General features: G+C 42.5%; 1 protein-coding gene across 1 annotated transcript in view; it reads right to left on the bottom strand.

Moving 5' to 3' along the window:
• The window catches only part of DBT (dihydrolipoamide branched chain transacylase E2), a 189,081-nt gene that overhangs the window by 39,347 nt on the left and 123,840 nt on the right, over nt 1-25,894 (bottom strand). The window contains exons 5-8 of the mRNA XM_086954482.1: nt 18,414-18,541; nt 15,947-16,190; nt 4,437-4,603; nt 2,859-2,936 (exon numbers count right to left, since the gene is read on the bottom strand). Coding sequence (XP_086810608.1) covers nt 2,859-2,936; nt 4,437-4,603; nt 15,947-16,190; nt 18,414-18,541 — 617 coding nt within the window. The remainder of the gene's footprint in view (nt 1-2,858; nt 2,937-4,436; nt 4,604-15,946; nt 16,191-18,413; nt 18,542-25,894) is intronic.

The following is a 25,894-nucleotide window of genomic DNA, read 5'->3' as shown; positions in this document are numbered from 1 at the left end:
ATATGTGCGATACTGTGTGTGTGTGATACTGTGTGTGTGTGATGCAATGTGTGTGTATAGCAATGTGTTACTGTGTGTAGCTGTGTATGTGTGCAACTATGTCTACAGTGATGCTCTTTGTGTATGATGCTATGAGTGTGTGCAGCAATGTGTACCTGTGAGTGTCTGTAGCTGTGTATATCTGCAGATATGTCTCCAGGAGCTAGTAATGCTATGTGTGTAATACTATGTGTGTGTGATGCTGTATGTGTGTATGTAACTGTGTCTGTCTGTATAACTGTGTGTGTCTGTAGCTGTGTGTACAGAGCTTATCAATGTATGTAAGACATAAATAAAATAATTGACATTTACAATGCCAGTATCTATAACTTTGCCAAAAACAAAACTAAGAAACACATGTCTCAGTACTGAGACTAACAGCAAGCAACAATGACTGTGAATAAGTTTAGCACTTAAAGTCATAAAAACAAAGCATCTAACATGCCCATATCAATACAATGTTAAGAAAAGAAGCATAATAATCGTCATAACAGTTGATAAACAAACACTCAGCCAAAAGAGTAATGCTTGCCTCAAGAGTATACTTTCAAAAACAGTAAAGGAGTAAAAATATCAATACACCCTGTATTACCTTAGCTTAACTTGTTGCTCTACTTTATTATGTGTTGTCTTACAATGCTCACTTCTTTCTATTCCATATGCCTTTCCTAGCATAATCTTGCTTAACTGCACTATACTTTTTATTATGCACCCATTATTTGAGGATGTTGGTCTACTATATGACAACATCATCTAAGCTTGCATTGTGTGTGTGTAGAACTCTATGTATAAGTGTAGAACTCAGTGTGTGCATGATGCTGTATGCATATAATGCTGTCTATGTGTGTTATAAGATGTGTGTGTGCAACAGTGTGTGACTGTGTAGCTGTGTATGTGTGGAGCTATGTGTACAATAGCTGAGTGATGCTATGTGTATGTGTGATGTTATGTATATGTAATGCTATATGTGTGTAATGTGTGTGTATATAGCAATGTCTGACTGTGTCTCTGTGGCTATATATGTGGAGCTATAAGTACAAGAGTGATGCTAGGTGTGTAAATGTCATGCTGTGTGTGGCTGTGTATGTGTGGAGCTATGTGTACAGGAGCTGAGCGAGGCTATATATATGTGTAATGCAATGTGTGTGTGATACTATATGTGTGTGATACTGTGTGTGTCTATAGCAAGGTCGAACTGTGTACCTCTGTACAAGTGTATGTGTGCAGCTATGTATACAAGAGCTAAGCGATACTGTGTATGTGATGCTATGTGTATATGATGCTATGTGTGTGTATGTAGCAATGTGTGGCTGTGTGTGTCTGTAGCTGTGTATGTATGTATATGTCCAGGAGCTGAGTAATGCTGTCTGTGTGTGATGCTATGTGATGCTATGTGTGTGATGCTTTGTATGTATAATACAGTGTAACTGTGTATGTCTGTATAACTATGTATGTCTCATGCTGTGTGTGTAGTTGTCTATGCAAAGCCAGTCAATATGTGTAGAAGGAGAGCTCTGTGTGTGTGTATGTCTCTGTAGACATACCTAGGTGTTTATATAAGTGCAAATGTAATACATCTAACATTTGCTACACATAAAGCTATTTACTAGTAAACAACAACGCCATTTGTCTGTTTACTCAAAAAAAAAAAAAAAAAAGATGTTAACATTTATAATGCCAATAACTAACATTGTCAAAGGCAAAACCGTTGCATTGTAAATGCTTGTTTCCTTTGCAGGAGGGAGCCAGGCACTAAATCTACCCTGGAAGTCTTCACAGATTAAGTTCCCTCCACAAATGATTGGTGCACTAATGCCGGCACTTGAACTACATTAGTGCGTCCTTCCACCGCTCATCGACGGAGCATTAACAATAGAAGGGGGGCCTGACACAGCAGCGTCAACTGGTAAAGAAGCTAATTTGGAAATGCCAGAAGCACGTAGGGAAAAAGGTTCATTTATAATGTTAAATTGTATTGCACAGCAATGCCTCATAGGACCATTAGTTAATATCCATCCAGGTCATATTTAGTAACAATTAAAGAAGAAGTCAAATTAATATTTTCTTTAAAAAAAAAACACAAGTTGTGCAGAAATACCTTTTAAAGCAGTTTCAAATAAACACAGATCATCAACACCTTGCTAATCCATTTGGATTGTACTATGGCCAAAGTCGATCAGCTTAGAGTTGCCAACAAGCAGCATAGAGGCTATATTGCTGAGTAGATGAGTACAAGCTGCCAACAACGTTCCACTCAACTTCCTCATCTCTGTCCAACACCGGTTGTGTTTCTACATTCAAAACGGTACTTGTTACGGAATGCTTCTTGTGCTACATCTAAAAGCTCACTATTCAAGGCCTATCATGAAGAACCCACATACTGCATATTAGGAAAATTCAGATAGATCCATCATCCTCAAACTCAGAAACTGGATACCGCTACTCTTGTATTACATCCTGTGAAGTCTAGTGTCTTAGAAGTGCAAGAGTCATATCAGTAATCATGGATTGATCTTGTATAAACCAGGCACACAGGCGATTACAAGCAATGATAACTTGGATAATGCTGCGGTTACCCAGTAGTCTAGTATTAAATATCAAGATATGCGACCCGTAAAAAGCAGTATAAAATATGTAAAGAAACTAATGTCATTTTATTCTAACAATTGAATATACTCCTAGTTATAACAAATCATAAAGTATTTAAAGGTCTACTAATGCCATCATTTTATTCCAACAGTTAAATTTACGTCCATTGACTTTATTTAAACGGAGATGCTACTATTCAATTTATTTTACACATTCCTTATTGTACAAACCTTGTATGTGATATTTTGACAGTTTTCATCCACCGATGAATTAAGCACCGGGTAATGTAACAGCCCCAGCGATGCTGCCTGCAAACAGAATGCAGAACATCTTATTATTAGATTTTTTGTGATGTACGGAGCAAAACACAAGTACAACAGATTTCCGCACACACATATGTACGAGTGAATTATCGCTACAGTTTAATGAGGGCATTTTCCACCACACAAATGACAATGTGAGCACAGTTTGAACATAGAGACTTCTGTAAGAGAAGAATTTCATTGCTAGCTTTGCTAATAACATTTCTAATTGTAAGCCAGCGAGGCACATATTTCTTCGCATACGTCCCAAGTGAAAACTCAATAATAGGATTATACACTAGTTTCAAACCACAACTATCTACTTAGCTGGCCCCCTTTGCTTATCCGCCAGTAAAGGCGAGAGGCTTGAATAGACCTAGTTTAAAGACCGCACTCTTTAAAACCGATTTTCAGAGCAGTGGTAATCCCTATTGGAGTACAAATGGAGTCTGCACACAAATCTGGATTACATGTTTGAAATTACTGCTCAATTTAAACATGTGATCCATATTTGTGTGCAGACTCCATTTTAAAACCTCGCTAAATTTGTGTAGGGAAAAACAAAAAATTATGAGTTTTGCAACTCGGAGCAATGGAAGTAATCTGTTATTACCTGGTTACTCTCCAGTTTGTGATATGGAACTTCCAATGGGGATGGAACACCGCACCACGTGATATCAGCATTTACTGAATGCAACATTATGGTGCCAAAGCCCAGCCTGAATAGAATGCAGGTGTAAGTGCATGGTTTCCGACATTTTTTAATAACTGATTTTTGTATTTCTCTCACAACAGTTCAGCCGTACTGGTACTAATGTGTTACTATTTCCCAAGTTAATGTTAATCAAATAAGGAACCTTGAAGGAAACAATACTACAAGTCATGTATGTCTGCAATTTAAATGTAAGCTTTACACACAGCTTGAAACAGAGAGTGCTAAACTAATGGGTGGCCTGACTGACTGCTGCTATATAAAAACAACAGGATAGGAAGTGGTCAGAAGGAATCAAGATGAGGCACCCACTGTCAAGTTCTAGAGATAGCAATGTGCTATTTCCATGGGGCCACTACACATTACTAAGTGGCAGAATGGACCTCATGCTCTGCTGGAGTTTGTATAACCTGGACTGATAGATGGTGCTGCAAAGACATTCCATTTCAGCATGGTAAAATCGTAGATGACTAGTAAGACTAAATCGTTAAAACTTCAATTATGCGATAGGAGAACATTAGACAGGTTGCAGAAAGACAATGAAGGAAGCCTGGTGTCAACAAGAAGGAGCTTTATATCACACATGGTTATTCGCTACATGAAATGGAAGGGAAGGAATTATCACTAAAGGGAAGAATTACCATTAATTTTCACCAGTTTGAATCCCAACAAGACTGAGGAAAGGATGTCCTGTAAAAAGCAGGTGGGTGCAGTACTGCAAGGGGAGAAACTGAAGAGGTCTTACTACATTTGGTGAACCGTGGCATGTAGTATTGGCACAAGGATGCACTCACCTTTATAAAAAATGGCATAAAGGAAAGTTTAATGCCACGGGTTTCCGCCACAGGTTTCAGTTCATTTCTTAGCTGGGCCAGCTGAGTCATGTCAATCTCGTCACAATAACCAAAATGTGGAATCTTCAAAGCAGCACTCATCGTTTTGACCATTGCTTTGTGGAAGCCTAAAACATGTACACAAAATGTTTCAGCCAATCATATATTATGTTTGCCTGTTAGGTTATCCTGCTTTAGGTTTAAAGCTGTAAAAACTGATAAAACCCCACAACATATATACACTGATAAACACCGACACAACCACAAATTATTATGCCATTTAAAGAAGGGAAATGGAGAATGACTCCTTTTTATTTATTTCTGAATGGGCCAACACAATGTACCTGTATTATACAAGGTAGCAGCAAGAAATACTGTTCAAGGATTATTCTGCCTCAGTTTTGTTGTTTAGAGTTCACTGAAATATTGTTTCATCCTTTAGTTTCCTCCAGTTTTATGTGCTTGGATTCAAGAGGCAGGGTGTTGAAGCATGTTTTAGGTATGAGCAAATGACTTTATGCAGTGCAGAGAACCTAGAAGTACTAAAATGATGTTTAATATTTTGGCTGTTATACTTCCACTGACTAGTGAAATGGCCAATATGTACTATCATATTTACCAACAGAACGGGTAAAACCGTTTGATACCTCAGCCCTCTTTTCAAACAAAATCAGTATTGATAAAGATCACTTGCCAAGTACCCCAGGGTTTAAACATTCATGGTGTAGTGACAGCTTACCTGCGAAAAGAGGGATTTCACTATGAACATGAAATAGCAGTGACATCATGACAAATCTGTCCATGTCCCAACAAAACAACAAAACTGCCTTGTTATTTGTGATAACCCCAACTGTACTTTGCTGCTGGGGCTTTGGAGCCCATAGTTACAATGTTAACAGCAAAATTGTAAGTCCTAGAATACAATGTGATGTCTACTAAAATATGAGGACTGATTTAAGTGAGAAATTTGCCTTGGGGAGACTTGAAAGCTGTGAATATACACACAACAGCAGCACCGCCTCAATGTTGTCAGGGAAAGAGTGCAGATAAGCTGTGTCGAGCATGCTTAAAGAGCATTAAGATTCTGGAGCCTTAGAATACAGGGCTACCAATTAATCTGGTGTAATTTAAAATTGTAATCGTTTCACAAGGTACTATGCTGTTGGCAGAGTTGACAACCCCTACAATGCCACAGTATTTAGTAAGAAGTAGGTTCATGACCCAAACTGTATCCAGGAATGTGTGTATTAACACATTTGAATATGGCACTCTTACTTAATCATATAAACCAAACAGAGTCCTGACGAGTGTGTGTGAGAGGTAATGAGATGGTAGCGACAGTAATAAGGTCAGTGTGAGTGAAAGTACAATACACCGTCTTTCCGTGCTTAAAATGTTCTAGCATAAGTCCATCAGACTTATGAAATGGTAAGACACTACAAACCCCCATTGCTTCTCCTTTATAATAAATATGTACTTTATAACAATCACTGCAACAACCACAAAATATTTTGTAAACCCTGGAAATTACAGTTATCTATTTTGGGGGTTACGCTGCTGAATAATCACTGATATGCACCAATTTCAAAAGGTGTGAAAAACACTCAGAAAACACCACTGAAATCTACAAAAAATATAAACACTGAAAACAGGACAGCCTATCTGGGGCTCATCCAATCCCTCCCATCGCCGAACTCGAACAGTTTCTATCAGCGAACAAAAAAAAAAGTACAAGGCATATGGAGTAAAGTATCAACTATTTGGGGCAGGCAATTTTTGTTTTGAACCACACCGTTATTTGCTATTGTCTGCTTGACTATCTTTGATGTTTTGTGAAATTGGTGGAATGAGTCATCATAGGTACAATTTTGGTTTCACAAGTTGGAATTGTAGCTTGGTCTAGAAATGAGCATTAACAGATTTTCGTGGCATCAGCAGATTTGTGTCTTGGGTTTGACACACGTGTTGCTGGCATTTGTGGCTTCTACTATGCATCCAGAATGTAGTATTTTGCTCCATTCAGATAGCAGATATTCGACTTGTCTTTCAAACCAACACCTTTCTCAAAAGCATTTTCAGCGCTTATGCTTACTTAGGTGTATTTGTCCCCTTAAGAGTCTACCACACTAAATTCCCATTGTCTTCAGGTGGCAATATCTCGGCTGGATATCCTACACCAGTATTCAAGTAAAGATTGTTGGCAAGTCTGAGAAGGCTTATAATGAAGTTTTATGGATAATGCTGAACATTCACGGCTTTAGCTACCATTTGTGCATTCCTTCTAAAGGGCCCTGCATAGGAGAGCTTTAATCCATCTAACCAGGTATCCAGTAGCAGCAGTTTATCAGATGCTTTATGCAGAGATTTCCTTGACCTAATGGCTATTAAACCTCTCACATATGAGTGGTTCAAATGAATATTTCTCCACTGCAATGGCTCCACCCTCTGGTTTCCCAGACCTTACACAGAAAATATTTCCTAAAATTCAGAGAAAGGTTTACAAACCTACTTCTTCGTGAAGGCATTCAGTGACATCACATCGCGGTCTGCCCCCGTTTTAAACTCAGCAGGATGGGTGGCCGCTCCTACCGAGTGCTTGCCGCTGGTTTGTGGAACTCACTCCCGGTGCACATTCGAGCTCTGGATAATCTGTCCGCCTTTAGGCGTGCTATCAAAACTTTCCTGTTTTCTGTACTTGGTTAGCCGTCTTTTTTCCTCTTCCTGCGTGTTATGTTTTAGTACCTGTTCAAGCGCCAGGACGCCCCTTTGCTGGGGCAGCTGTGCGCTGTATAAATAATATTAACATAACATAACATAACATAACATCTCAATATGTTAGAATGGGTGTTAGAGTATTGCAGACTCTTCATTGCTTATTTCCTTTTTCGTCTAATCTGAATCTTTTGCTTGAAAAAAGCTAACAGGCAAAAAATCTAGCAGCGGGGCCCGTCCCCTTGCAAAGTGGCAGGATGGGTCGCAGGCAGGTTCAGGGATCAAAAAGAATATATATAAATATTTTTTAAAACTTACCTTAATGTCACTGTCTCCCACCACATCAAGCTCTTCCTGCTTCTGGGCACAGGCTTCCAGGCTGCACTGTGGCCAACACAGACGCTGCATGAAAGCAGCATCGGGATAGGCTGAGCGCTGGCATCTTATGCTCCCAGGCAAACTGGGAGCCTGTGCCTGCTCTCTCCAGTCCCAGCAACGCAGCTGGGGCTGGAGAGAGCTTCACTGCGCACGAGGGTTTGGCCGGCCTGAATTTGGATGGCCAAACCTTCATGCGCAATGAAGGGAGTGAACTACCACTCCCTCCACCAGTAGTGTCATCCCGCCCCGAAGACTTGTCAGAGTCCTAAGTGTGTGGGTCCAGGGGATTAAAATTAAACGATTATAAAACAGGTTTAAAACTCATTTTATTACCCTTTTATTGGAGGGTGGCAGCAGGGGGGCGGCGCTACTCCGCTCTAATAGAGGGGATGCCGCTCGAAAAATCTCTTTTATTTGATTCAGTTTGTATGAAGTATGGACCAGGCCAAAGAGCTTCAGCGAGCTGTACAAAAATAATGGGAAGATAGGTCTAGTGGGCCAGGAGGGGGGATGAAACAAAGTATTAAATCAAAAACAGGAGGGCTAGGGTGAAAGACCTGAGCAACAAAAGACCACGAGCCAGAGGGACATCTAAAGACCAGATGTCAAGGGTTAGATCGTGTGGTAGAACACAATTGTAGCAGATGATTACATTTCCTTGTGGTATACAGAAGGAAGGCAGAAGAAGCATAAGGTGTGTATGCATAGCAGTAATCCAGACTAATAGCAGGATTAGGTAATTGGGCAGCGAGGTGGTGTTTTAAGAGGATTTGTTTTAGGACTCTTAAAAAGGTTAGTAGTGAGAAAGTCTGAATGTTAGTAGAAATAAAAGTTTCAAGATCTTTAGAGGACAGCTCAGAATGCTGCATCTTGTTGCAGTTCAATCATTTTCGGTATCTTGGATTCTTCTTTTCCCTTTTTGTGGAAAAGCACATTTCCAAAACAAACAAAAAAAATGTCTGTTCAAGGGTACGTACGGTTAAACAGAATTTTGGTGTGGTGGATAGGTTTCTTTGCTCTTTCTAGTACACTATTATACACTACAATATAGTCTCTTGTGCCTAAGCGCATCCCTATTCCTTACTCCCTTTCTGCTCTTTTTATATTTTATAGCGCTCAGTGGAACTCTGCAGTCGCTTCAAATCGCTAGTCGGTTGTGGAGGTCGATCAGTGTTTGAAAAGTATGAACTAATGCAGTAAATGAGTAGATTACTCTAAGACCAGCTGAACTGGAACACTGCATAAACGAGCAGAAAAAAAAGCTTGTTCCACACCTTCCAGCTAATTCGTACAAGTGTTTTACAGTCCGCAATGTCGATTTCAAATTCTTCCAGGCTGATAAAAATAAGTTGTTGCCGAGTCAAAGTAACAGTTCTGAAGGGCCAATAGCCCTTCTAGATTCCAATCTATATAGTCTCTCTTCCACCTTGGAGGTTGGAGGAGGAGAAAGAAACAATGAAGGTAGAAAAATCACCTGGTTAGTATGGAGTTCTGAAGAAACTTTTCAGAAGGAACGATTAACTCGGAGCATAACTTTATTTATTGAGAAAAAACTAAATTGTTGCTTTCATTAGCAAGCGTATAGTATATAGTGCCTAATCTGGAATGACTCACTGATCCTTCTAGCAGGAGTTATTATAGGAAGGAAAATTTCCAAGAAAACATTTTAAGTGAACAGGAAAGAAACTATTCGAGTAGAGGACCTGTCAAAAGCTTAAGAACTGGGCTTAAATACCAAAAGGCGGGAAAAAAGGGGGGTGGGTGGACTTTTTGCCACCATTTTCAAAAGTCTAGAAACAACTGGATGCAAATACACCTAAAATATAAATAAATACATGAAGAACTAGCTGCCAAATGGCCATTTAAAGTGCATATGTGCAGTCACTTCTCTACTAAGGATTCTGCAACCTTAAGTATTTTAATTGTCTGATTTTGAAGTGAATCAGTGAATTGGCTAGCATACCAAGTCACAAACATTGCCGACCTGCTTGTATAAACAACGCTGGTAGAAGGGCACCTTGTTGTGAGCAACATCGCCAACACCTCTGCAGGAATTCATGTAAAAATTCTAACCTTTCAAGTCAAGCCAACCAAAGTTAGCGTCAGAAAGTTTGGATTGAACAACAGATGTTTTGTCTCAGACCATTTTCCACTAATGAAGCAATGTGGAGAAGTGCACCTTTGCTGGGGAATCTCTGGATACTAAGGAAGATTTACTCAGTCTGTGGTGATCAGAATGAGATGTGCTGTGGAAGCAGATCTTTCTGATGAACTTATGAAGGAGATGGGCGGACAGAAATGCATAATGCAATTGAAATGTCCAGGGTCCAAACAGAGTGGCTCCTAAAGGTCCCTCTTGGGTTATTTCTGCGAAGTAACGAGCTGCATTATCATTTCTTCTTGGTGATTTTTTTTTTTTAATCTTTGGTGTACCCAAAGAGACTAACCATTGGCCTGTCAATTTATACTGCAACGCCAATTTCTGACTGGCACAGGAAAGTCTGCTTGATAAGTCCACAGTACAGTTCCCCTTTCCCGCCACATGAGCTGCTGGCATGCCAATTCCACCATATACAGCTCAGGCCCACACTTGATCGTTTTCAAGCATAGTTGAGCAGATTCTATTCAGTTGTTTGCTCAAGTTAAACATTGAAGCATAGGGTTGTGCATTAGAATCTAGATCAGAGCATTCCTAACTTGAGGTAGGAATACTCACAAAGCTAGCTTGATTTACCTTACTTAGAGCACATGGATATGGTAAGAGGACTATGCTAAGAATTTTCTGCTGAGGCAGGAATGATGCAAGCTGGATGGTCTCTAGAATTGCTCTATAAACTGAAGGTGCTGGCATGGACCAAGACATGATTCTGTCTTGTTAAATGGTAACCCTAGCTCACGTAACTCCATGTTCGTAGCTGAACAGCTTCTTTGCGACTTCACTGGAGAAAAAGCTCTTGCTATCTAATTGTATAGTAGGAAAAGGCACAGCAGATGTGTTTTTACCAAACCACCAGTTCTGTGAAGACCCTTGGGCCCAAAGCACACCGAAAAGGCAAGTCTGCAAAAACTAACAAATATTGAGGACTTCTTGAAATCTTGCAGCCAGTGTTTTAACATTTTAAACTTCGCTTACAGTCCCAAGTCTCCTTCATTGATGTAATGATAAAGTATTTTGAACAATAGCCCTTTCCCATCTCTGAGAAGGAAGTAGTTAGAATGTTTCATTTGCTAAAGAAGATGAACTCACTTTCATCAAGATGTTTCTGTGATGAGAAGGGAGATTTCCTCAGGAAAGTTAGAGACTAATAATAGTTCAGAATCCAAGATCCACTTTTTCAAAGTTATCTATGGCCATCTACAACAGAAGTCTGTCCCCGTTCGCCAACAAGAGGCATGAGTTGGTAAGCTCGAGGTCAGAGAGGTTTTTGAAGGTGGCTGAAGCGGACAAGGAATAACTTGGCAAAGCCCATCTCTCACTACTCTCTGCCAGGTTGATATATTGGCTATCGCAAGAAGGCATTTCATCAATTTCTGCCACCTTCCTCCACTAGGTATGCACAACCTCGTAATCAGTTAAATTGAATGACTGAAATGAGGCTTCGTAAAACTGTTCCACTTTTGAAGAAATTAATTTCCTTTATTCAAGTCATAGTATCACATAAAAAGACCAATATGTATTTCTGACTACCACGTTGTTTCTTTAGGGTCAATAACTTTTAAATATATAATTGGAATCAAAGAAGCAATGTGAATCATTCACTCCTCATTACCAATGACATTGATGGATGCTATCAGGCAAAAAGCCACATGCAATATACCGGATTTAGGAATTTAAGGAAGCACTGCCACTGTATGTGGAGCGAGATTTTATATCATTGAATAATTCACATTGCCACTTTAATGATTCTATAGTGTTACTTCCGTGCCCCATGTTGTTTCCACATCCCGTACCCTCCTCTTTTTGCTTCCGTGTCTCATCTTCCTTCTTATGCTGCTTTTGTGCCCCTCCCCCGCCATCCCCTATGTTGCTTCCTAATCCCTCGGTTGTCTCTTCCCCTGTTGCTTCAGCTCACCCTTGCCTGCTGTAAACAAGCATTTGCAATGCAATAGGTCTTGCATTTTTGAGAGTTAGAACTATTGGCATTGTAAATGATGTCTTGTACCTGTGTGGAGTAGAGTGGATGTCTGTGGTGTGGAGTAGAATTATGTCGGTTAAATTGGTATTGTTAGTTGTAGAATTATTTGGAGTGGATTTTTGTAGTGGAATTATGTGGCGTGGTGTGCAGTGGAATTATGTGGTATTGAGTGTAACGAAATTATGTGGAGTAGGACTGTGTGCCATGGTGTGGAATTTTGTGGGATTGTATTTTGTGTTGTGGAGTGGTATGTAGTAGAGTTTAATTATGTGGCATGATGTGGAAGTCTGTGGTATGGATTGGATGTATGAGGTGTGTTGTGTTATTGTGCTGTTGAGTTGAATTATGTGGTCTGATGTTGAATTATGTGGTGTGGAATGGAAATGTCTGGAGTTGAATTGTGTGGTGTGTAACTGTGGCGGGTGGTATTATGCTGATTGGAATTATGTGGCATAGTTTGGAGTATATGTGTGGTGTGTGGTGGAAGAGGTGTGGCCCCGAGGCTAGGGCGACTCACTCCGGAATCTGGGGATCATGGTTCCAACCCCGGCACCGGCGGCAGATTAGCCCAGCACCATGTGACTCTTGTCAATAGCTTGCTTAATCTTCCCGACGGCCCCCAGTGCCTAGAGACCCTTACGGGTGATTGTGCGCTTTACAAATGTGGATTATTATTATTATTGTTGCTATGTGACAGTGGTTTTATGGGTAGTATTTATGTGGTATTGAGTAGAAAATAATTATGTTGAGTGTAGTGGGATGGTGTTGAGTTATTTATTTCATGCTATAGCCTCACGTAGGTTAGATCTGCATTAAGAGACAGCACAACTTCACGACAATCATCTTACTGTGTCAGCCAACCAGGACTACTTTTTAGTTCAGCATGAGTGGGCGGATCTTTGAGATGAACAAGAAGTAATGAAAGAGTAAACCCAAAGAACTGAAAACTGAGCAAGAATGAACTTGAGATACGCTCATTTTTATGAGAAATTGAAGGATACTGATGTTGTGAACAGTCACATGCAGAAAACGAGCAAAGGTCTTCTTCATTTGTCAAGCGCAAGTGCAATGGAAGGATTCTTGACTGCCCATGCTATAACAGACACAGAAACAGACTCATTTGCTCCCTTCAAAGATAATCAGTCTTTGAGTAAATCCAAAACTAGGGATTCCGCTAGAATGTAATAGATCAGCCACCTTATCTTGTCACATTTGATTGCGTTCTGAGAAAGAAGCCCAATGTCTGCCTAGGTCCTCTTACAAACTGCTGATTATTTTTTCCTCACGATTGAACTTTACTTTTCTTTCTCTGACTGCACAAGTATTTCAAAATATATTTCAGCAGATAGGGAATCACTATTTTTTAACTCTGAAGTGAGATAGAAACAAAGATTTTAATAGGATCGAAAAAAATCAGCATACTTAAATTTGTGGCCATTTCAATTGAGAATGTCAGTAAAAGACAGTACCTCACCACATCGTGCTTTGTAATACATTTATCAAAAGTGAGAGTTTTAACTATGAACTGAAAGACATTCCTGCCACCGCCCTGATGATAATGATATTACTAAACTAAGAGGCAAGTAAGGGATCATGTGTGCCGTTATATGTGGGCTAGAATTTTATTATAATTAGTGCAAAAGTTTAGTCTATTAAATCAAACAGGAGTTTGTTTTACAGCAGACATGCTGAAAGCACAAATTTGAAGATGCTTTTGCAGATAAAAGGCGACTGTGAAATATAATATTTGCTTGTTTGAGAATGTGGGAAGAGTTTAAGGGTCAGGCATATTACAGTCAGGTCGAGTACAATTGAGTCCCTTGACCTTTAGGTCTGTTAACATTTTTGCAGCTTTTTCAGGTACTGCAAGAACATTCAGCATCAATTAGAAACCGATTTCTTACAATGTTAAGTACCAGCGAGGTAGAACGGGGCTTTAAGGCAGGTGACAGGTTTCAGAGCACAGAACTAAGGTTATCACAAATTCTTTGACAAAACAAATGTGAGAGGTGGACCTACTACTACCCTCAAATAGCTGCTTCTACTTACATTGCCCCGCCACCCCGGTTCAGCTAATCTCACTGTCAGCCATGTCTCACTTCGGGCAACGATACCAACTGCGGGTGCAGTCTTAGAAGAAAAAAACAAACAGACGTCTCGGTTTAAGTCAAATATTACTTAATATTCAAGTTTCTATTCAAGACATACACTGGGAAGCCGGAAACACCCCGCAGTCTAACAACCTATATACCTTCTTTTGGTCTGATCTTTTCCCAAAAAGAGGTACAGCGAGCTCCTGCTTAGACATTCAAAATGAGCTACAGTATGCATTGAAAGCCGACGGGGGGCGGAAAGTTATAGCATGCGATGCACGTGTGAGCACGCAGCGGGTGTCCGTGCACGCACATGGTTTGTCTCCCTTCGCACCCCAAAGTCACGACAATAGAGGCTCGCCAAGCGAAGCAGCGCATTCGCTGCATTCGCTAGGCGAGACCTAAAAAAGGGATCAGGGATGCTATGCAGCATGGCGACAAACCATTGGCAAAGCCCTTGGGTCTCACAGATGACAGCCTATTGGATATGCCAATGCTTGTTGATGCAGCCCCCTTTTAAAGAACCAATGAGGGATTAACGTCCTCTTCTTTACTAAGGTATGGCCCGAATGCAAAGCTTAGTACTAGTAGGCATGGTAAACTAAATAGAAGTGTGGTTAAAATAATAAATGTGGCAGAATTAGAATATGTAGGTTGTTACTAGCCATCACCTGTCTTCAATAAAGCTCCAATGTGCTTTCAAACTAATTAGTCCTAAAATGTAAATGTTTAGGACCCCAGAACGACACGAATACACAGCATGACTGGCTGCACTTCGTGGCATATATACATAGGTCAATATGGGCACAGGATGGACACGAGGGTGGACAGATAAAGAGCTGCTCTGTCTGAGGAAGAGCAAGTAAAGGGGGGGATATTGTAGTAGGGAAGTTATGTTCATATATAAACACATATATGATTCCACTAGACCTGGTATTAATGTTAAAATATACATGCAGTGCAACCTAACTTGTAGATGTGTGGCATCAATGGCTAGACACTACTTTCTGATTGTTGGCTAAGTTTTGTATTACTATCTGCACTGTACTGATAATTCTATATGCATGTACGTATTCATTTTGATTTTACCGTACAAAGAAAAAAGTTAACATTTTTAATAAAGTGTGTTTTTTTTTTAAGCTAAATGTTAGGAGGAAGGAAGAAGGCAGGTCAGGTTGCAGCTAATCTTTACGATGATATCACAGATGGCTTTGCATGTAACAAACTGTCAGCATGTTTCTTATGAGCATAGTATGACCAGGCTCTGAGGTAAGAGGCTGTTCCATTGTATGGAACTGTTTTGCCACTGGAGTAGAAAAATCTCACCCTCATAACATATGTTTGTAAAAAGGAAACCCTCTGTAAGAAACTCAATTGGAATTGGAAATTGTTTGTGGCATGCACTGCAGACACCGGATAACGGCTGCTTCACTCAATGCAGCAACCTGGAGTACGTTACTCATTTATTTGCTTGGATTTGTTTTAATTAAATAAGACACTTCAAAACAAAACACCATGGTTTAATTGCATTTAGGGCTGAATAGGGAACAACAGAACACATACAATTGTAATTACTGTAGAGGGGGTACTTAAGGAAACTATGTTACTGTTACGCAATCCTTTGCTGGATAAATGGAAAACATTTGTATGGTTTAAGGCTCACTGTTACATTTGGGTAGGCAGTTAATCCTGACAAAATAATGCTGAAAACAGCTAGAAACTTTAGAAGCGTATAATCCCTAATCCTGTGTGAAGCTATTTTAGGTCAGAAAAGACCAAGTTTGCAGTGGCTATGAACATTAAGGCAATTTTTTTTATTTCAATTATTTATTCATTCAAAAACATGTCAGACTGAAATAGCATTACAATGTAAACACCATAAAGATCCCTATAATTTAACCCCCTCCCTCCATGTCTGTTGATTCAGAACCGCGTTTTTCATCTTTTTTAACTAGCAATAGTGCCAGCGGATCACTAAACATCCCCTTCAATCCTAGATTAACGTTCCTAACTCTATGTATTTTTATTAATATGTCTCAGAGCGGAATGAACCCATTTGCCCATTCAAACATTTCCCCTTTTCGTGCTGGAGAATCATTGCCTCTAATGGCAATTTCGAGTTCTATGGTAAGAGTAGATAAATAATGTTTACCTTTTAAGGGCTCCGTTCGGTCCTTCTCTGTGACCAGGGCAGGTCTGGATAGGGGCAATGAAATAACAGGCACCTTGCCCTTTGGTGCTGCAGGAACAAACTCCGACTTTGGGGCAGGAGGGATGATCTCAGCCTGAGGAGAAGGAGGTAAAATGGCGCCTGTCTGTTTAGCTATGAAGTTCAAGATGTCTTCTTTGAGGATTCGGCCATCTTTTCCAGTTGCCACAATTTCACTAAGCTTGATCTGAAAAATATAAAATACTATGTCCAGTCAATCAGAACCAAACAAACAAAATCCTAATCTACTATTGTACATTCGAACAATCGACTTGTTATGAAGCTAAGACTACAGAATACTTTATAAATGCCAGTTTAGTCCAGGCAGAAGAAGAACACATGAAACCTTAAATGTCTTGGGAAACAGCCAGCTTTAAAAAGTTGTGTTAAAATAAGTGAAAGTAGAAGTGCTAATGAAAGCAGGGTTTGTACCAGAAACGAGGGCTGGCAGTGGCCAATACTCAGACACGTCAAGAGGCCGACGTAAACCCTGAAATGCTCCACATTATAGAAAAGGTTTGTGCTCCTAGTGTTCCTATCACCTAGGTACGCAAACCAAGAGGACTTCAAAATCAAACAGGGTGACCACCGTTTCAAACTGTATTCAACTTACAGCAGAGGGAGAGAAGCTGCTTCTGTAAAATAAGGTAAGGTATTAATTTAGGACACCAGAGAAAATGTCGCAAAATGCCCCTTTTCTATGCCTGGGGAACCCTCCATCTAGCAACATTTTATTTTGCCTGGACCACTGAAAATCCTGCCACGGTTTCTGATCAAAGGAGGCACCGTAATACAATCAGACAGGCAAGATTATTCTATCACGCCTGAATTGTATTTACAACACTCAAGCAGACGCAAATAAAGGCAGAGGTCAGGTCATTCAATATAGAGAAATGAAACCATGTTACACGGTCTCAAAATCATTGAAAGTAAAGGAAAACAAATTCACTTCCGTAGGTATTGCCATATACCATGTCCTACTGCCTTGTCCATTGAAGCGGGCATGGAGACAAACATACCTATTGTTAATTCAACTACACGTACATGTTCCTTTCTTACATGCATCTCCCATCCTCGGATTCCTAAACAACCACTTATGTGCACAGAATGTCTTGACTGCATTGAAACTGGGGGTTGGAGCCTGGGTCATCTTAAATGGATGGACTAAGGACTAGGAGTACACATTACAGTACAAAGGTGAATAACTTTTTTTATTACACCAGATCCCACCAATCCATACCGTATAAGGACTATAATTTAGTGGAGAAATGCAAAAAGCAACAGCCAGTGTAAATGCAACAAAAATAAAGCAGAGGACTACTTATTTTAACTTGATACCTTTGTAATATGTGTGTGGCAGCAGACAAGATGCAAAGTAAGTTAAATGGCTAACTGGAGGAGGTTACAATAATTGTTACAGCATTAAGTGTTTAGAACAAGACAGCTACCACAGAACTTCTACTTTTTAAACGCATACATCAACTTATTTATGTTGTTTTTCTTTAGCACTATGTGTGTGTATATATATATCTTGAATTTCTGTGATTGTTACTTTTGGTATTTTCTTGTTGAGGATATTTCCATTTGCTTTTTTATTTACAAAATGATACAAATTGTCACAAAAAAGTATTTTTAAATATAAAAATACAAATATTCCACATATTCTCCCTTTAATGTTTTAGTCCCTTTCCCCCTTGCACTGGTAGGGAATATCGGATTGATTCTCACTTTTCCTTCCAAATTGTCCACAATTCCCCAAGTTGCTGGGTATGCGCAAATTGCATTAGTACGGCATAATCGTTGACATAAGCTAAATTCTAATTTTCTAAATGTGGAACCCCAGAACCAAATACATTATCATGCCAAGCACGAGGCAGGGAAGGAATAAATAGTTACGAACCCTTTTCAGACTACTGGCTCTTAAAAGCAGTGGGAATTCGAATTCAATGCCCTCCGTGCGGCTTTTAGCCCGAGCAAAAGACCCGTTTTAAAGGTCTTGTAAATGAGCTTCAAGCTGTGAGAACAAAAAATGTAATGAGCAGTTCGAGCGGCATTCCGCAGAGGACTGCCTGGTGCCTTCCTGTAACTAGGATTCTCTTCAAACACCGGCGGAGCTGCTGCCCAGCCCTCCAGTGACCACACTAACACTTAGGGCTGAGTAATTACTTTTTTAAAGCAATAATTCTTCCCGAACTGAAGCAGGTCACCCCTCCAGACAAAGAACGACCGGTATTGGCTGGCCAGCCCCAATTCATCACCATGCCTACCCACGTCACTGCTCTACAAGAAAGCGCCTTTCCCTCACAGCGCGCGCGCTACCGTGTCCTTCCGCGTGCAGTCTAGTCCTCAACAGCTAAAGGGGACAGGTGACCAGTGCTGGGAACCCAGCCTCTTCCATCCACCAACCCACATTGTTCTCCATGGCGAGGCGCCGCACGGCCGGGGTGGCCAGCGTTTTGTGGCCCTTGATCTCCTGGTGAGTGTGCTCCTCGTGAGACACGGCCGGCGTTTCAACAATATCCTCTTCTGCCGACACATCTGAAAATGACAGGAAACAGAAAAAAATGTTCAGCCGGAGGACAGAACATGTCGAAGTACTACTTACAAAGCACGTGTTGTCACTTGTTTTCCGTTTTCAAACACATATTCGGTATGATACATTTTACAACAGAGCTGTGAGGTGTCAATGAAATTATCACACGGGGTTATTTAAATACCGTAGCAACAATAATGTAGGTGTAGGAGTAAACGTTCTGCGACCTATGACACTGCGATCATTACCAACGGCTAAAGACCTTCGGCAGCGACAGTGAAGAAATGCACTGGCTGGCGTTACTACAAATATGTACGAGGCCTAAAAAGCCTGCGAGTTGTTTCCCCCAATTCAAACATATTTTGCGAGTGGACTAAAATGCATGTAAGCTTGTATCTTGTAAGTGGGAGTAAATTAGTGGTGGTGACTAAGGAAATATTTCTGCTACCCTGGCTAGTCCCATGCTAGCCCAGGGGTTTAAAGCCCACTAGAGATTGTAAACAGGGCCCCTGGACCCGTTTATTTGATGTAGTTTACATTCCTTTCCATTTCCAAAGCCCACCAGCAGTGAATAAAAGGCCGTTGAGGGCAAAGTGCCATCTGAGGCCTAAGGGGGTGTGATGTCACTCCTGCTACCTCAAGACATTTTGGTCACACGACCAGTGTGGCACGGCTCGTAATTTCAACTGGAGCTGCGTTTACAAACATGCTGGATTTACGTCAGGTTTCTGAAAATCTTAATGACCACCACCCACTATTTACCCTGCAAGGGAGCATAACCTTAACATAATAGGAACGGGCATGGAGGGACAGTGAACAGAGTGGATTCACAAAACAGGATATTTCTTCATCCCCTGATGCCGGATATTACGTACAACACTATGTTGCGCTCACAGCAAGGTTGATAGTAATAACAAGAGCTAAGGCAGCAGGTTCCAGTTCATTTTATGTGATCTATTAAGCGCTTTAACTGGTAGGGGTTCTAGCATCCAGTGATGGGTGAATATGAAACACCTTTTCCGACAAGTGACACCAGACAAATAGCATGCCAATTTGAACTACAATGCGTTTGTAATATCCAAACTTGACTGCATATGCTCTTGAAACAAAGTCAAGCAATGCCTCACACGTCAATAAGAGGTATTTTTTTTATCTAAAGGTTAAAAATAGGTTTATATTGGTTAAACTGATGTCTTTGTGTATGTTAAGCTTTTAATATAGTGTGACTCGGCTGCTTCGCAAGAATGCCCATGGGGAGGTGAATAATAAGTCCAGGTGGTTCATCATAATTTCAGGAACAGATGATACATTTCTTATTCCCTGCAGACTGTTGTAGACCCAACCTTTGTGGATGGAAATGAAAAAGCAACAGTCACACTGTGACAATTCCCAAGAAGCAGTAAAAGAAACGTGGCACACTATTTACTCCGCTAAACTGCTTGACACACTTTTGGAAAACATTGCATTTATGTTGCCTTATATATGGATGCATTTTCTTTTCATGTAACGCAGTCGGTGTCAAATTCAGTCCGCACACCGATCTATCCACAGAATGAATCTGGATTCAAGCATCTGCCAGGAACAGAAGAAGGCTCCGACAAACAAGCTGCCAAGTGCATGGGAACCGAGACGTTTCAGCACAGTCCTGGCAACCGAGATTCGCCCTACTGGGGACAATGCGAATGTCCTCGGGCCTGGCCTGACTGACAAACTGCAGATAGCTCGACGCCAGGCAGAGTAGGACAGGATCAGATTCCCAACTCAGTGCTCCGGCGGCTCTGGTACCAACTACTGCTGCCAACTACTGCTGCAATCACTCGCCTTGCTGTCGACACAATTACCTGGGCAAAACGTCTATCCCAGGTACAGGCCCCACCTGCCATCATGTTTAGACGCTGCGTGCATCAAATATGCGCATTTTCACAAACATCATTGGGTGTCCCAAAGGAAATGACACTAAATAACAGAAGAAGCTTCCACAAAGCCACATTATGTTATAAGTAAAAAGAGCGCCAGTCGTTATTTTTGGGATGTGTACTTCTGTAGATGTCTGGGTTAGTTAATGCGAACGAGGCACTTGATGGATGAGTGAGTGAGTGCATGGTTTCAGCTCTACCATCTTAAACATTTTTATTTTATTTTAAATCACTGTGTGGCTAGAGGGCAGCGTTTTGGAAGGGGTGAGGCGGGGTTTCAGGTTGAGAAATACCCGAGAGGCACTCCTGCCTACTCCCCCCACAAGCCTCATCGCCTACAAAAACTAAAATAAACTTTCGGAGGCTCCTATCTTCTTCTGGGGTGTTTTCCCACATCTTCCCACCCCTTAATGGATAGTAGCTGCTTAGATCTTTCAAAGACGAACTGGAAATCCCCTCAGTGCAGGGAGTTCCAGCCCACCTTTACTGCAAGCAGGTGCATGGATGGATGTAGACAGATTCCAACACGGTTAGTCTGAGGTCTCAGAATGCAGCAGTGATATTTTGTTTCGGATTTTCATTACCTGTATGAGTTGCCTAGATGCTAAGTAACAGCGATATTACGGAATGCACTATTTTCTGCCAACCTGTGCATCAGTATTTTCCGAGGCCTATTTACATAAACTACGCATATGTGGATGCACTGTGTTTACGGTGTTTCGTCTGGTTCTTCATGTTTTTGTGTACGCGTTTGAACAGCAGTAGCCCATCCATACGTGCTGAGGGGTCGCAAAAAGAGAGTCTGTCTGAATAAACAAAAGTCAGCCTGACAGGTTAGGCAGGCAGGAGCTAGAGATGCGCTGAATGTGCAGGCTCCTGGCTGCCTGAGTTGAACTTTGCCAGGCCGAGGATCTCACAGCCTAGTGCGCGTTACCTCCTCAGCCTAGCAAAAGTGCCTCAAGGCCCTGCTCCTTGTGATGAGTGGGAGCGTAACTAATTGCCTCAGACCTGGGCGCTTCAGTCTAAAGCCATGAAGTGCCTAGGGCCAAAAGTCAACCAGTGACACCTCGTCACAGAGTAGGGTGTGGTAAGGAATCTCACTGACCCCATCACACTGACTAGGTTGGGACTGCGGTCATCCCTCACTGGCTGACCTAAGGTCACAAGTGCCCTGGGACCTCTAGGAGAGCTACAGTAAAATTTTCTGTGTGTTTTTTTATGTTTGGTGCATGCAGGTATGAATTTGTCAGTGAGTGCTGTGAATAGGTGGGTGTGTGCGCATGTGTGAATGCAAGCTTGTGAGTGAGGTGTACGTGTTCCTTCCCTCCCAGCCCTTCCCTGGTAACATTACTGACACTTCATTTTAAACACTACCCCACCCCCAAGGGTTCAAAAAGTGGATCAACCTGCATGCTTGGAGGTTATGTAGAGGTTATGTACATCTAAAGCAGCTCGAAAACGGAGCTAAATATTTTTTAAATGGTGATGTAAAAACATTTTCATGTTAACTTAAAATATGTAACATTCTTCCCCAAAAATAATTTTGACGATAGTGTGCCTAAACTGGTCTTTAAAATGATTAAACAAACTGCTAGGATTCTAGTGAAATGTGTTTCCTCAGTGCAATGGGACCGACTCTCTTGGTCGATGGCAGATTTCTATATTACACCGTGTTGCTGCTGTGTTAGAAATGGGATATGTTAGAAATGGGATTTCTGGCTAGCTCAGACTGGCGCCAAAGCGAGGCATAAACCACCACTCTAGTCAGGATAGGGGAGTTAAAAATTATTTTGGAATCAGCAACCATCAGGGAAATATCATAGAAGTCCTTTTATGTTAAACCAGTCCAAAGAAAAGTAGTATAACGAACAGGTCCGGACTCCACTGATGATCGAATGAATTCTTTATTAATTGATCGAGACAGTAAAATCCAAATACACACGTAATTCTCTTTTAGCAGGCTAAAAGAGGCTACTACATTTCTTTGGACTGGTTTAACATAAAAGGCCTTATATGATATTTCCCTGATGGGTGCCGATTCCAAAATATTTTTTTTCTTTATTTTGGGCATTTGCTCAATAGGGAGTAAATAGGGTTGTACTCCCTGGTTTCTAAGGCACCATCACAAGACTAGTTAGCCACTTATACAAACAGGTGCAGTTCTTCTGCCTCAACCCTTTTGTACGATTCTATAGGATAAGGGAGTTACAGTTCTAAAATAACCCCTGCTCACCCCCTTGGTAGCTTGGCACAAGCAGCCAGGCATATCTTAGAGGCAGTGTGTAAAGCATTTGCACTTAACCGTAAAACAGTGTACGCACTACAGAAGAACACCACACCAGTTTAGAAAAATATCCAATTTTTATATACTTAAGACAAGACCAAATACGACAAAAATCCACAATACTATACTTCAAAATTGTCACTTATCAAAATATGATTTAAAACTAGTACCTTGATGTCGATAGCTCTGTTCGGGGCTATCAAGACGTCGTAAACAACAAATCCAAAAACAGTTCTGGCTGACCCCGGGGTTGCAGGCCAACTACAGGGTCGGGAAGACCCGCAAACAGTACATTTCAGAGATGCAGGGCGATGGGGGCCTTGAAGTCACTCGCATTGCAGGTCGAGCTCCTTTCTGATGGGATCCGGTGCGCTGGTGCCAACAGGCATCAGGTGCTGAGGTGTGAAGCGCAGTGGTGTGGAGTACGGTGCGGAGTGCGGTGTGCCCAGGTCGCGGTGCGAGCAGCAGAAAGGTGGCGGCATCAGATGCCGTCGCTGGTGAGACCAGGGTCGTGGAGCAAGATGGAGGTGTTCTTCGTCACGGTTCTAGCAGGGCACGGTGCGAGCAGCTGCATTGTCGTTGCTGAAGCGCTGTCGTCGGCTGACAAACTGGAGTCAATGGCGCCGGTAGGCCAAGGCTGCGGTGTGGGATGAGGGCGGTGCGTTGTGTGACTTACGAGCGGTGCCCCCAAACCACGGTGCAGGCAGTGGCGTTGATTTTGGCGGGAAGTGGCGGCGTCAGGAAGGCCACGGTGTTATAGTGTAGCGAGGCGGTACAGAGTGCAGGCCCTCAGGTTGCAGTACGAGCAGCGGCTCGGTGATGGCATCAGCAGGTGTAGTCGGTGAGACCAGGGTCGCGGTGCAGCATGGTGGCAGTGCAGTCTGCAGTCCCAAAGCTTTGGTGTGAAGCAAGGCGGTGCAGAGTGCGGTGCCCACAGGTCGCGGTGCAAGCAGCAGCTCAGTGATGGCGTCAGCAGGCGTCGTCGGTGAGACCAGGGTCGCGGTGCGGCGTTGCCCTTTGCGATGCCTTCAGGACACTGGTTTGGCAGGGTCGGTGTAGACGTCGTTGGGTGGCGCTCTTCGGGTGGCAGCACAAAACACACAGTCCCCAGTGCTGTGGGTCAAAGAACCTGAAGTCTTTGCTGTCCCTGAGACTTCGTGAACAGGGGGCAAGTTCTACCTCAAGCCCTTGGAGAGTCTCCCCAATTCGGTTTCAGAAAGTCCAGTCAGGCCTTTCACTGTCCAAGACAGAAGCAGCCACTGCAGGTCAGCCCAGCACAGCAAATCGGTTGGTCCTTTCAGTAGTTTCACCGGCTCTCCTTCTGTGCAGTCTTCTTGATCCAAATGAGTTCTAAAGTTCAGCAGTCTGGGACCCAGTATTTATGTCCAAAAATCCTTTGATCTTTCAGGCAGAGGGTGTCTGTGCCCGGCCAGAACCAGTTGGGCCTTCTCTGGAGTGAATTCCTGGCAGGAGGTGGAGACGGCATTTGTTAGAGACAGACCAGGCCCTTTGAGGTGCAAGGAAATCTCCTCCCCTTCCCCATTGTAGCCAGGTCTATTCAGCCCTTTACTGACCTACCTAGACTATCTGGAGCCCCTCCTGCCCCCCAGCCTTCTGTCATCCAAAACCCAGACAGGCAATCCACATTCCAGCAGAGGCACACCGGATGACTGAGCAAGAAAATACCCACTTTCTAAAAGTAGTATTTTCAAACGCAGAATGTAACAAGCATTTACAATGCAATGGTTTTGCCTTTGTTAAAGTTAGAGCTATTGGCATTGCTCGACATTATTTTTATTTATGTTTTTTTTAACATAAATAAATGGCATTGTCATTTACAATGCCACTAGCTTTATCTCTCGCAAATGACACACACAAACACACAGAGCCCCCCCCACACACACACAGAGCCCCCACACACACAGCCACACAGAGCCCCCCACACACACAGCCACACAAAGCTTCCTACACACACAGCCACACAAAGCTTCCCACACACACAGCCACACAAAGCTTCCCACACACATAGCCACACAAAGCTTCCCACACACACAGCCACACAGAGCCCTCCACACACACCCACACAGCACAAGCAGGCAACAGGGGCACACGGAGGCACAAGCAGGCAACAGGGGCACACGGCGGCACAAGCAGGCAACAGGGGCACACGGAGGCACAAGCAGGCAACGGGGGCACACGGAGGCACAAGCAGGCAACAGGGCACACGGAGGCACAAGCAGGCAACAGGGGCACACGGAGGCACAAGCAGGCAACAGGGGCACACGGAGGCACAAGCAGGCAACAGGGGCACGAAAACGGAGGCACAAGCAGGCAACAGGGGCACACGGAGGCACAAGCAGGCAACAGGGGCACACGGCGGCACAAGCAGGCAACAGGGGCACACGGAGGCACAAGCAGGCAACGGGGGCACACGGAGGCACAAGCAGGCAACAGGGCACACGGAGGCACAAGCAGGCAACAGGGGCACACGGAGGCACAAGCAGGCAACAGGGGCACACGGAGGCACAAGCAGGCAACAGGGGCACGAAAACGGAGGCACAAGCAGGCAACAGGGGCACACGGAGGCACAAGCAGGCAACAGGGGCACACGGAGGCACAAGCAGGCAACAGGGGTACACAGAGGCACAAGCAGGCAACAGGGGTACACAGAGGCACAAGCAGGCAACAGGGGTACACAGAGGCACAAGCAGGCAACAGGGGCACACAGAGGCACAAGCAGGCAACAGGGGCACACAGAGGCACAAGCAGGCAACAGGGGCACACGGAGGCACAAGCAGGCAACAGGGGCACACGGAGGTACAAGCAGGCAACAGGGGCACACAATTACTGGTGGCTGACATTATTTCATGAAGTCGACCCATCACTTGTTTTGCTTTCCTTAAACAGAACAGTCAAAACCTAAAAAGCAGAGCAACACATCATGTTTTTTGAAGCCCTGCCTCTCCTAATGTCTTCTAGCTTATTATAACAATTTACCAAATACACACATACCTGAGCACATTATTTACAATAGAATTTTACACTATGTCTCTTTAATTTTTGATTTGTGTGCATTTATGTATGGTATAATGCACTCTGGGTTAAGTAGTAACTGGTCTTGGTACCAAATGACCCAATTTACTATAAGCTCTTTATTT

The sequence above is a fragment of the Lissotriton vulgaris genome, chromosome 1_1 (assembly GCF_964263255.1).
Source record: "Lissotriton vulgaris chromosome 1_1, aLisVul1.2, whole genome shotgun sequence".
Classification (NCBI taxonomy): Eukaryota; Metazoa; Chordata; class Amphibia; order Caudata; family Salamandridae; genus Lissotriton; species Lissotriton vulgaris.
Note: the sequence above shows the minus strand (reverse complement) of the source record. Positions and strands in the feature narration are given on the sequence as shown.